The 12,589-nt window shown below is 41.9% G+C and overlaps 1 protein-coding gene across 1 annotated transcript in view; it reads left to right on the plus strand.

Moving 5' to 3' along the window:
- Positions 1-12,589, plus strand: part of TMEM2 (transmembrane protein 2) — a 72,688-nt gene that overhangs the window by 4,810 nt on the left and 55,289 nt on the right. Inside the window, exons 2-3 of the mRNA XM_019517466.1 lie at positions 5,490-5,630; positions 7,117-7,678. Of these exons, the coding sequence (XP_019373011.1) occupies positions 5,490-5,630; positions 7,117-7,678 (703 nt within the window). The remainder of the gene's footprint in view (positions 1-5,489; positions 5,631-7,116; positions 7,679-12,589) is intronic.

Consider the following 12,589-nt stretch of genomic DNA (forward strand, 5'->3'; position numbering starts at 1 on the left):
GAGCAATAAGCTCTGCAGTTTATTCATGCACAGCATGTGGAGTCAGCCTCAGGGTTCAGCCTGCCAGCCCAGGAATGCTTCCCCCCCTGGCTCAGTGTGCTGTGGTGGGGGACAAGGGGGTGACTTGGGCACAAGGGAGCTTCAGTGTGGGGCTAGCTTCTGCACTGAAGCACCCTCATGCCATAGCCAGGTGGGAAGCATCTACATGTACATTGCAGCACACAAAAAAACTCCACACTTACACTTGTATTTACAAGTACTACCCTGCTGAGGAGTAAATTAGTGTAATTCAGCCTAATATGGGTACATGTACACACTGAGATATTTACTGTGCAGCTAATTAGTCAACTGCACAGTAAGCATCTCTTGTAGATGCACTGCCTGTGATTGTAAATGGTGGCAGCAGTAGATTGGTATCCTCTGTCTGAACTACTAGATGGTAATGAGACTGATTTTTTACCAGTAATTTTCACAGCAATTTTATTGGGCAGCATAAATGAGACTTAGGAAGCTTTGCTCCACTCTATCTTGTGTTCTGTTCCAGGTACTAGAAGGGGGTGTACGGTATGTAAAAACCCTTGTCCTCTGCACTCCTCCCATTCTGTGTGTATCATCTCTGGTCTTACCCTCCTCCTTGTCACACTCTGCACCTGTTCTCTTTCAAACTAGAACACAGGGAGTGAGACACCTGACTTTTCCCTTTTCCCCTTGAGGTCTGGGTCACCACAGAACACGGGAAAGGTGGTTCCCCTACTCTCAGTACCATGCCACTTCGTGCCACGGCGGCCCCTGATCAACAGGAGCAGATGCGTGACAAACGGAACCAAGGAGGTGATACTTCCCCTCTATCGGGCACTGGTCAGACCGCAGTTGGAGTACTGCATGCAGTTTTGGGCGCCACACTTCAAGAGGGATGTGGATAACCTGGAGAGGGTCCAGAGAAGGACCGCTCGTATGGTTAAGGGCTTGCAGGCCAAGTCCTACGAGGAGAGACTAGGGCACCTGGACCTCTTCAGGCTCTGCAAGAGAAGGTTGAGAGGCAACCTTGTGGCTGCCTATAAATTCATCATGGGGGCACAGAAGGAAATTGGTGAGGCTCTACTCACCAAGGCGCCGCTGGCAGTCACAAGAAATAATGGCCTTAAATTAGCAGAGAGCAGATTTAGACTGGACATTAGGAGGAACTTCTTCACAGTTAGAGTGGCCAAGGTCTGGAATGGACTCCCAAGGGAGGTGGTGCTCTACCCTACACTGGGGGTCTTCAAGAGGAGGTTGGATGGGCATCTGGCTGGGGTCATATGAACCCCACACTCTTTCCTGTCTTTGCAGGGGGTCGGACTCAATGACCTATTGAGGTCCCTTCCGATCCTAACATCTATGAGTTGTGGACTATGTTTTGCTTGGCCCTTGCAGCCCTGAGCTAGTATATGCTGAAGGCAGACAAGCTCTTCAGAGACTCTAGCTGCAAAATGCTAAGTCCTACTTACCATATTTCAACAGGATACGCCTTCTAAATTTAATAGCTCTACAGGAGGGAAAGTAAAATGTTTCTGTTGATGAGTACAGGCCAGCAAGTATCCCCTTTTACTGCTGCTGATTTTTAAGCCTTTGCTCCCCAACATGGAGGTGCTAGAGCTTCTCAATGAAGTGTCTGTCAGATTTGAGAGTGTGCGCTTTTTTTTAATACTTCCAAAGTAACATTATTTTTCCCCTAACCCTGTCCTTTAAAAACAGCTGAACCGTTTTTCTTCAGGCAGGCACTCAGCATAGACAGCTTTCAGATTGAATGGTTAAAGTTTGACAGTTGCATGCAACTGAAAGCAAATATGCCATGGAAAGCATTAGGCAGCCTTAACTGTAGGAGGTGCTGCTGCCAGCTTTACCTGTAATACTTTGTAAAATATAACTGGTGATATTTTTATAAGATAATGTGGCCCAGTATTAAATGTTTGGTGCCTCTCTCTACCTCAGTATAATTATTAAGAAAGTGTCATTGAACTTTTTATTGTGGGACAGTCTAACTGACTTGTCACAGAACTGACTTATACTTAATAATATAAAACATAATGATCTTAGAGAGGAACTAAATTTTGTGCCTCTAGTTCAAAGTTAAATTTATTGTAATCCTAAAGCTTTTTATTTTACAATTTCCATCCTATTTTGCCTTCCTGTCTCTGCAGCCGAGATACAGATGCAGTTACTAGGTACAGATGCAGTTACTAGGTCTCTTTTTATCACTCACTTCTGTGATTCATACAAGTTACCATAAAGTTACTGACTCATTATGTCAGCATGTATGTTTGCCTTTGCCATTGTTCAGGGAGTGTGCAATCTACGTAATTTATGAAAGTTTGAATTCTGGACAGTTTAAGCAATGGGACATCCATTTCCTTTAGTGAGTTCTCAGAAGACTTGCAGACATCATTATGGAGGAAATACTTCCTGTTTCTCATCCCCTCCATCCCCCACCCCATTTGTTGAGGGTTTATATCATCATTTACTTATTATCTACTCTTTTAGGTTGTCCTACATAATTGTCTGCTTCCTTCCTTCATACTGTGGATTTTGTATTATCCCATACTGGTCTTCTGGCCAGATGTTCATACCATCTATATATGTAGGTCTGTTCATCTTTGTACTATTAGTAAAACTTTGGCTTATGTAAAAATTTGTGTGATTATTATAAATTCATTTAATAGAAGACTCTTGAAATGAGCTTGCATTGTTAAAGAAATTTCAGTGTTTTGGTCAGCAATTTAAATGAATAGATAGCCTCGTGTTGTAAGATGGCAAGCCTGTTTTCCTTAGATAAGCCTACTTAGCATTTACTGTACCTACACTTCTTATCTTGAACTCTGACACTGGATTGTCTCTGCTGGTAGATCCTTTCCCAGGGAAAGGAGCTGGCTGTGTATGAATTCCTGTTGATGTGGAGTTAAGCCAGTTCCAGCATTAGAACAATGGTTGGGTGCTGGCCCTTTAGTCTTGTCATCTATTCTGTTTTTTTAAAGAACTCCTTCCAGCTATTTGCATTTCTTGAAATGTGTCTACAACTTCTCTCTATAGAATGTACATGTAAATTGATCTCTGCCACTGCAGTAGACAGCTAGTTAAAATTTAACCAAATTCTTGAATGTAGTGTTTGGCATAGAAACCCATCTGCAGTACAAAACTACAGTTGAGGCGCCAGTAAAAAAAACTACAGTTCACTCTGACATCTGCAGCTGTCATGGCCAGGTAGACCCCATGTTAAGCTAGGATATGTTCTTGTGGAAAGAATGAGATTGTAGCAGGGGCCATATCCAAGCCCCTGGTACACTCCTGTGGGACTGGACAGATTCAGGGGGAACTTACTGGGACAGGTCCAGGCAAGCGATGCATCCCCAGTGTGTGGGAAAAGAAGCCCGAGTATAAACAGGGCAGCAGGCAGACTCCGGGAGCAGGAAGATATATGCTCTAGGAAGCCTGAAGAGAGAGCTGGGCAGCTTAAAAGAGTATGCCAAAGAGAGGTTGACAGTCAGTGTCCCTCTGTGGGGAAAACAGCATGGGAAGCTCCTAGCAGGGTGCATCCAAGAAGAAACAGTCCCTGCATGCCAGACCCTCCTGTAAGGACTAAGATGAGCCACGAGCAAAAGATCACTTCCCTGCCTTCCTAAAGATAAGTAAAATGCAGAAAGAGGGATGATATGGGACTTTGCACTGTAGGGTAGGGTCCCAACGGGCAGTTAATGGTGGGGAAGGCCATCCAGGAAGGTAAGGGGGAGCAAGAGAGAACAGGTCTTCTGGTAGGAGTGAGGGCCTGAGAAGGAAACTGAGACAGCCAGAACCAAGGAGGCATGCTGGTGATGAAAGAAACCAGGCATAAGCTAGGCGGCTGTGGGCTAGAGGGTCTTTGAGAAGTGACAAGAAATTCAAGTGATTCCCCTTTAGTTTGTGTCATGAAAGAAAAGAAGGAATTGGGCCAGGAAGAAGAAGCCCTCCTTCTGAGTTATTTTCTGAGGACTAGAGAAGGGTACCAGGATGGGGGAGAATTCCCCAAAGATTTGCTTTGTAGTTTACCTGAACACTGCCTGGCTCTTAGGGCCCGAGCCAAGAGATTGCCAAGAGATTAAGGCAGTGAAGCCTGAGACAAGGCCTGGAAGAAACTTAAATGTACTAATTGAATTGACTCTTATGTGACCTGCCTATTGGAGGCACAGAGAGTTTAGGCCAGTGAACACAAATCCAGATGCTATGGGGAAAGAACTGGATAAGAGCCTGAGAAGTGACCTTGCAGGGTATTCCCCAGTCACTGTCAGTGGAGAATAGTTATCATCAGCTGGAGAGGCAAGGGGCAGTGTGTAGGAGAAGTGAAGCCCTGCAGAAGACCCACAACCATACTGGATTGACTTGTAAATCAAGGAACATCCATCCTCCTGAATATCAATTTTCCATCAAAGCATGGCAGGTGAGTAGGAGGAAGAGGCAAGAGTCAATAGAATTCAGCTTGACATGGGGCAAAAGAGCACCCCTGCTCACAGAGACGCACTCAAAAGTATGTCAAATTTTATCGATCTAACTTTATTTAAAGTAATGAATTGGTCCAATAAAAGATACCACCTCAAAAAATCTTTTCCTCTCCCATAATTCCTGGAACTTCACAGCTACAACATCATTTTAATACTACTGTAGGTAACTTAAATAACTATTTGTGGTCTTTATTCTTTGAAGAAATAAGAGGAAAATGGATCTTTCCGTTACTTGAAAATTTTAAATATTGGGCTGATGGGGGTAGAAAAAAGGCTTCTCTGAAAACTTGCAGCCTGCCCTGTTTGCATTACTAGACTAAAGAATAAGGACCAAAATCAGATGGTTCTGTTTTATTTCACTGTTGTCCCTTACTTCCTTTTACCTTTTTGTTTTCTATCGTCATAGAATATGTTCTATGATGATACAAAATGTGCAGTTTTATTGTATGCTTTTGGTGAAAGCCATAAATTATATCATTTTACTTGTTTTATTTTATTGTCTCAGCAAAAGCAGTAAATAAACTACTTCTACTACTTCTGAATGTAGTGAGTGCTACAGTTCTGTAATGTTAGCTTATATAGATTTGTTGCCCTAATACCTAAATGTTTAGTCCCTTTATGATGTTGTCGTTGCACTAAGTGGTTTAAGAGCAAGGATATATTTCTTCAACTGAAGCTTGGTCAACCTGTCCTTGGCTTTGCTGCATAAGTTTGAATGTTGGTGCTAGTAGCTGAAATGTTTTCCAGAAGACAACAAAAAGAAACAAGGTAATTCCTCACTAATGGTCATAGTCCTTCTTATTTACAGGAAATGGATCATATGAGTTGTGATTTCCTCTTGTTATTGTGGAGGAAGCAAATCCCTGACTTGTCTTTCTGACACTACCCTTAATGTGCTTCTAACTGAGTAATGCCATATACACCAATGTTGTCTTAATATTTTAGGCCATTTTTTTAATTAGGCTGCATATTGTATTATAGAGAATTGTCCAGATCAGAACCCTCGTCTCAGCAACTGGAACCCTGGCCAAGATACTGAGAAGAGAGTTCTCATAAAAAGTGGGGACTTGTTTCGTCTGAATTCAGATGCTACAGTACACTCTATAATTATACAGGATGGAGGTATGTAGCAGCAAAGTAAGCCACGAACTGTTTTTATGTGTTAAAATACCTTTTGGTCAAGGTATATTTGACATGTGTATGTGAGTGTGCCAACACTAGCTGAAAATGGGACAGAGGTGAGGAAGACAATTGGCATATAGAAGCCTTTATTGATGTATAGCTATTTCCTTTCCCCCACTTGAGTACTACTAGGATGCTTACCCTTCTACATTAGTAGTAAACATTCAGAAAATATGCAATGAAATGTGAATGTGTTACTTGTAAGAACTTTGAATTCAATTTTTGATTTGAAGATTATTGAATTTTATTAAAGAAAATTTAAAATATGGTTATTTGCTTGGGGCAGGGAAAGGACTCTGTAAGTGCATGATTCTATTTGAGTGAAACCTGCTGTTGAAAAAATTTCAAAATTGTACTTTAATGTGACAATTTTTGCCATGGAAGCATGCAGTGTTAAACGTTTGGGTTTCGTTGTGAAAATGGCCACCTTCAAGAAAATGCAATTTATTTGAGAAGTAGTCTTAATTCAGGACAGTCCTGTTTGCACAGTATTTGCTGAAGCATATTTTTACATGTCTACAGTAAATATGCTTTCTGTATAGCATGGTAAATGCTGCAAAGCTTTATGCTTTGTTCTGAAGAGTAATAAGCACCACGTGAAGTCTGCATACAATAGGCAGCATAGCACCATAGACTTAAGGTAGTAGAAATAAATGTGGTAATAGAACTATTATAGTGGTAAGTAATCCTGATAAATAGATTGAGTAATGAAACCTAGAACTCCCATTTATCCTCAGAAACCAGAAAAATGTAATAGTGATTTTAATTCCCAGGAATCTGTTCCTTCATCTCTTCCTTCCCTATTTCGGCCCCCAAGCATTAGTATGTCTGTCTTTTTAAATTTTAAATCAGTTTTGTAGTTAGTCTTGCCATATTTCAATCTCCGTAATTGTCTTTATGTTGCAGTCATTGGTGTGTTTCTGTCATCACTCAATCGGTGACTGCATTCTTTACTGCTACTACATTACTTACTGCTGGCCCCAAGGTCTCAATATGTAAACAGATGTATAATGCTACTTATTCTTCAGTGGGACAGCTGCTTGATGCTGTGTAGAAGCCTGGAAGACCAAGACTGAGTAGTAAGCATCTAAGAACAGAATCAGATGGGTGGAATCAGTGGTGAAGTCCTTTTTGTTCAGATACTTAGATTAGTGAAACTGATTGTTAATTACAATATTTCATAAAACTTGAAGACAATTTTTCAAGGTGCAGGTATTCTGGAAGTTCCTTCCATATGTGATATCCTGTAAAAATCCATTTTTCTATCTGTAAACTCATTTGGAAACAATTTCATTTCTCTTTTTAATAACTTGCTTAACTTGATTTTATTTTAGGGTTTGGCTTGTGTGCTTTAAAGTAGAATCAGTTTTTAAAAGATTGATTGGTTTTTTTATATGTGATTTTAAAAAAATATTATTTCCTCTAGGTTTACTTGTCTTTGGTGATGATAAGGATGGTTCCAGAAATATTACTTTGAGAACTCGTTTTATCCTGATAAAGGATGGTGGAGCGCTTCATATTGGAGCAGAGAAGTGTCGCTATAAATCCAAAGCAACTATCATCTTGTATGGCAAATCAGATGAAGGTGACGACATGCCAATATTTGGCAAAAAATTTATTGGTGTCGGCCCTGAAGGGACACTGGAATTGCATGGGACTCAGAAGTTATCATGGACTCTTTTGTCAAAGACTGTATACTCCTCAGGGCTGGCCTCTGGTCCTTATGCATTTGAAAGGAAATTTTTACGAGGGCTAAATGTGAGAGTGATTGATCAGGACACAGCACAAGTGTTGGCAGTGGATAGATTTGACACTCATGAATATCAAAATGAAAGCAAGAGATTTCAGGACTTCTTAAAAGGCCAAGATCCTGGTCGCATCGTTGCTATTGCTGTTGGAGATTCGGCTGCTAAAAGTCTACTGGAAGAAACCAGATTAACTATCCAAAATCTTCTTGGAAGTAAGCTTGTCAAAGGATTAACTTACAGGTAAATAATTTTGTTCTCCTCTCAGCTCTGCTTAGTGCTTTCATACATAAAATATCTACTATGAATGGGAATTTGGGAAGCCTTAAAAGTATAGTCTTAGTTCAGACTATGCTTTCATACAACACTTGCCTCTTCTTTGAAAATCAGTCCCCCCAAAATGGGTTGCATGTATTAAGCAGGGAAACTGATCTTTCTGCCCAGGGTTGGAAGCACCCTGGTTTGATTCCTGCTCTACAGTGTAGAAGCTGAAGTATTACTGTTCAGAGGCAAGGAATTTTGTGGGTGATATCTTTTGTTGGACCTACTGTCTGGCTAGGATAGACTTCAACAAGCTTTCAAATGAGAAGCATTCATCATTAAGCAGACCTGGTGAAGAATGCTTTGCAGTGGAAAGCTTGTCTAAGTCTATCCCAACTGTACAGTTGGTCTAATAAAGATATTGCTCACAAACATCCTTGCCTCTTGCATAATTCCTGGACCATCACAGCTAAGCATCACTCCAGCACTACCAAAATGTATTACTGTTCAGATAGCTGAGGGAGTCGGTTGATGCAGTGGCTCACTGTTCTTCACTGTACAATCTCCCTTTGTAATGATTATGATGTTCCACTAATCAAGTTAACCCTTCTTAGGTTAGTTTTGCTATCTGAGAGCTGCTTCTGGCTTCTATCCTTTGCCTCTCCTGGAGTAAGGCCAGATTATCTCCATCAGACTCTGCCCCTCCCAGGCTATGGCCCCCAAACCCTGTTTGTTCTCACCACTTGTGGGCTGTTGGTCCCTGACCCTAGTTCTTGCTCCTCGTGTCTTAATCCCTAAACCACCAGTTTTGCCTACCCCAGCTTAAGTGTTAGTTAGGAGTCTTAGCGCAGCCCTTCTGTTCAGGAGCTCCTCTCTCCATGGGTACTTGGTCAGACTGCATGCGCAGCTCAGACCCTGGATTTACATACTGCAAAACCAGTTCCTTTCAGGTCATTTAGCTCCCTTGATTTGCTCTCTGATTCACCGGCCACCTGCTTCTCCTGCAAGATTGCCTTTCCTTAAAGTAGCAGGAGCACCAAGTTCCCCCCTACACTGCTAGTTTAAATATATTTAGGACAGACTTCCTAGCTGTTCAGTACAGACTCTAGTTTTTTTTGAAAATTATAGACTCGCCCATTAAGACCAGTCTTCACCGGCAGCTAGAGATACAGTTTTAGTTACGCAGGAAAGGGAGAGTGAGCCAGTTGAAGATTAGGCTCTGTCCCTACCCTGCGCAACCATAACTCTGAAAAAATTCTTCATTCTGTCTTTCAAAAACAAAGTATGTATTATATTTTAGGTTGTCAGGAAAATACGGTATTTGTTTTGCTCTTGGTCTATCCTTAAACTTTGTCAATTGGTGCAGAATGCAAACAGTTATGGAATTATTTTTGTTAGCATGTCATAAAGAGTAATTATTCATTCAGTAAGTGATGCAGAGTCTTCTCAGTACTCATTACAAGACTTGCAGCTATATATAGAGTTGCATATTCACACTCACTATTGCTGCAGTGCACTAATCAGCATATCTTGGTATTATTTAACATGGTTGTCTTGCTCCTTTTTTTGTACTTTGAGATTTGTCTTGCTTTTGAGTACACAGGCTAGTTTTTGATGCATGTAATTGGCACCCTCTCAGGTAAAGAGTGACAAATTCTGTGTCCACATCAACAGAGGAACTCTTGGCAAGCTGACACTGAGTTCCACTACACTAGGCACCCAGCTCCCAAAGTGGATTTTGCTAACCTGAGCTAGGTGCTTGGTTCCTTATATAATGACTGGGGCAGGAGTTAAGCACCTAGGAATGGGATTCACAGCAGACAGCATGCTGAGTTGGGGGAAGGCCTAAACTAGGCAATAGGAAATGCCAGGGAGAAGGTTGTGACCAATATCTCAGCCCTCCTTTCCTGTGCTTGCATGAGACCTAGGACTCGCATATGGAGATACCTCCTGGATCAGAGGTCAGCAATGTTTTTGGGAAGAATGCAAAAAACACCTGTAATCTCAATTTGTAAGAAGTTAGTGTGCCGGGGGTGAATGGCAGGGTAGCTGCAAAGGGCCTGATCCCTGTTTGTGGCAGTGCAGCCCTAGCCCCTTCCCCACCATCAGCTAGGGGTGTGATTCGATTCATTGATTCAGTTTGCTGTCCCCAATTTTGATTCAGCCTAATCTGAATCTAAAGATTCGATGCTGATTCAGAGAATCAGTGAATTCGACCGTAGACACAGTTTTAAATGTCTTTTCTACATACCTCGAGGTATCAGGCATAGCTCATGAATGCTGTGATGGTGGGGTGGATGGAGCATCCCACAGGAGCACAAGGGGGCTACCCATGTGTTCAGCGTTTAACCCAAAAGTGGACTAGAAGTACTTCGGGTCCACTTCCAGGCCTGCCACCGAGCCTGCCAGGGGCCCTCCCACACCCCTCTGGATCAACAATCTGCTGCAGGGGGACCCGGGGTGCCTCCTCCCCACCCCCCAGATCTAGGAGGCACCAGTCACCAAGCTGGAGGTGGGGGCCCAGTGCGCTCCCCGGCAGACCCAGAAGTACTTCTGTGGGACACTCCATCTGCCCCAGCATCTCGGCGTTCACGAGCTGCTTGGTACCTTGAGGTATATAGAAAAAACATTTAAAGCTGTGTCTGTCCAAATCATCTAATCTTTCCGAATCTCTCTGAATTGATTCAGAGGGTTCCAGTTCGATTCAGAGAGATTAAAGGGTCTCCTGATTCAATTTGGAGTCGGAGATTTGGGCACCGAATCAGGCCGAATCTCCACTGAATTGAATCAGCCACTGAAGCTTTGCAGAACTCTACCATCCACCGCCAAGGCATGTATGCCAGAGAAAATGCCTTTGCATGCTACGCTGTGGCACCTGTTGCCTACCCCTGTCCTGGATTTAGGTGCCCAAGTGTTTTCTTTGGGTAGACATCCGATTCACTCTTTTAAAACTGCTGCAGGAGGAGGATGAAGTCATAGTGGTGCATACCTTTGTGATAGTGTAATGTCCAGATATTCACACAGAAAGTAGAAGAAGATTTGGCTTGTAGACCTGTGATAGGCTGGGTGTGCCTATGTATCTCTCTTTTCTGCTGAGTGCCGTAAGCAGCAGGCTATGGGCTGGGCTTGCATGGGGACAGTTTCCCCATCCCCTTCCTGTTGTCACTAAAACATGGTGTGGAAAGTAATCGAAGAGTCATGGTGCAAAAGAGTAAACAGCAGGACACATGACCTGTAGCTTAGTGATGTGGATGATCCCCTAAGTACAGAGGTGTTTTGTTCTGCACCAGAGGCTGTTTATGCTCTCCTTCTGTTAAAATTTATTGTAAGATCGTTCTGTAACTTGATAGGTCAAGAGAACAGGAAGCTATCTAAGTACCAGGTGGGTAGATTTTAATCAGACCAAGAACTTTTAGTTTAAAATCTATTTTTAACTAATTTTCCCTTTGTACTTCCTTGATTTATTTGCAACAAGCAGCTGTGTTAAGATAGTAACTAATTTAATCCTGATTTATTTTTTCCGAGTCAGAAGCCAAGTCACAGTGTCGGGGATAGCAGCAGCACAGTCTTGGATCAAACCCAAGGATCAAGATCGTAATGCAGTACATGACTTCTTGTGCCATATTTATAAAGCTTGACTTTAAAAGTTATTTTTTTTCTCCCCAGTTCTTTTTTAGCATAGAATAGCATGTGGTCCATAACTCCACCTTTTGATAGTGGGTCCTGGCTTCTTGTACACTTACTATTTTTATTTCAATATTTTAAGAGATTATTAATAGCTAGGCTCTACATTTTTAAATTAAATTCAGATTTCACTTTAAAAAAATATTTTATTTTAAAAAACTCATATCAAAATCCAATTTAAATAAAACATTTCTTATTTTTGGGGAAAAAAGCCCTTTTTCAAGCCCAAATCTGGCATGTTTCAAGTGCAGTTGACTTCTAAATTTGTCTGACTTCTAATTTCAGCAGGAAATAATGGAAAATATAATGCAAAAACTATGAAACTATGAAAATCTCAGATGGACAAATAAAACTGCAGGAAACCATAACATTTCTACATCTTTAAGTCAACCAGTTTCATCTCTTATTTCAGAACTAATTACTTCCTAATAAAGTAACCTAAAGACTTAAATTGTATCTCAAATCTCAACTTTCTTTGCCTACAACCAATGGATTTTTTTTTTGGTTGTGTGAACCACAAAAATAAATGGACACTAGACTGTAAAACTTCAGTCTTGTACAATACTTGAGGGCATGAGTAGCAAACTTGGAAGGATTAGCTTTTAATTGACAAAAATGTAATTATCAGTTTCTTCCCACTAGCTAAAGCAAGGTAAGAATTCCATAGACAATCAAAGTTGGGGGAGAGAAAATGAAGCAATGCATAACACTCTTTTGCTATCGGTCAATATAACATTACTGTTTTGACATTTGCATCTATTAGGCATCTTCCTTCCTGGCTCAACTTAAACTGAAGTCCCCCAGCCTCCCAGATGCTTTTCAGGTCTGGGCTGGGCTGTCTGCTCCATAGCAGGGCTGGCCCTGCCCTTCTACTTGGCTTCCCCTTGACCCACTCGCCACTGAAGCAGGATTCTCCCCTTCCCCCTTGACCGTAGCCAGCATGTGGTATGCTAGCTAATGCTGATAGGTGTCTGTGTGAGGAAGACAGGACAAAGGCAGACAGGACAGTGTCCACTTAGGGCTTTTGAGAGCTAACCAGCAGGTAGCTGGTAATGTCCCTCTGTTTCCTCCTTGGAAGAATGTTGTTTAAAAAGAGCTTGAACTAATGAGAGAGGCTTTTGTGTTCTTAAAGGGATGCTAAATGCTGTGTTATCAACTCCCTGCTGACTCCCTCGCTGGTCAAGAGCGGGGGGGGGGGGACTTCTCCCT

Source organism: Gavialis gangeticus, unplaced genomic scaffold (assembly GCF_001723915.1).
Source record: "Gavialis gangeticus isolate Ggan-Ray unplaced genomic scaffold, GavGan_comp1, whole genome shotgun sequence".
Taxonomy (NCBI): domain Eukaryota; kingdom Metazoa; phylum Chordata; order Crocodylia; family Gavialidae; genus Gavialis; species Gavialis gangeticus.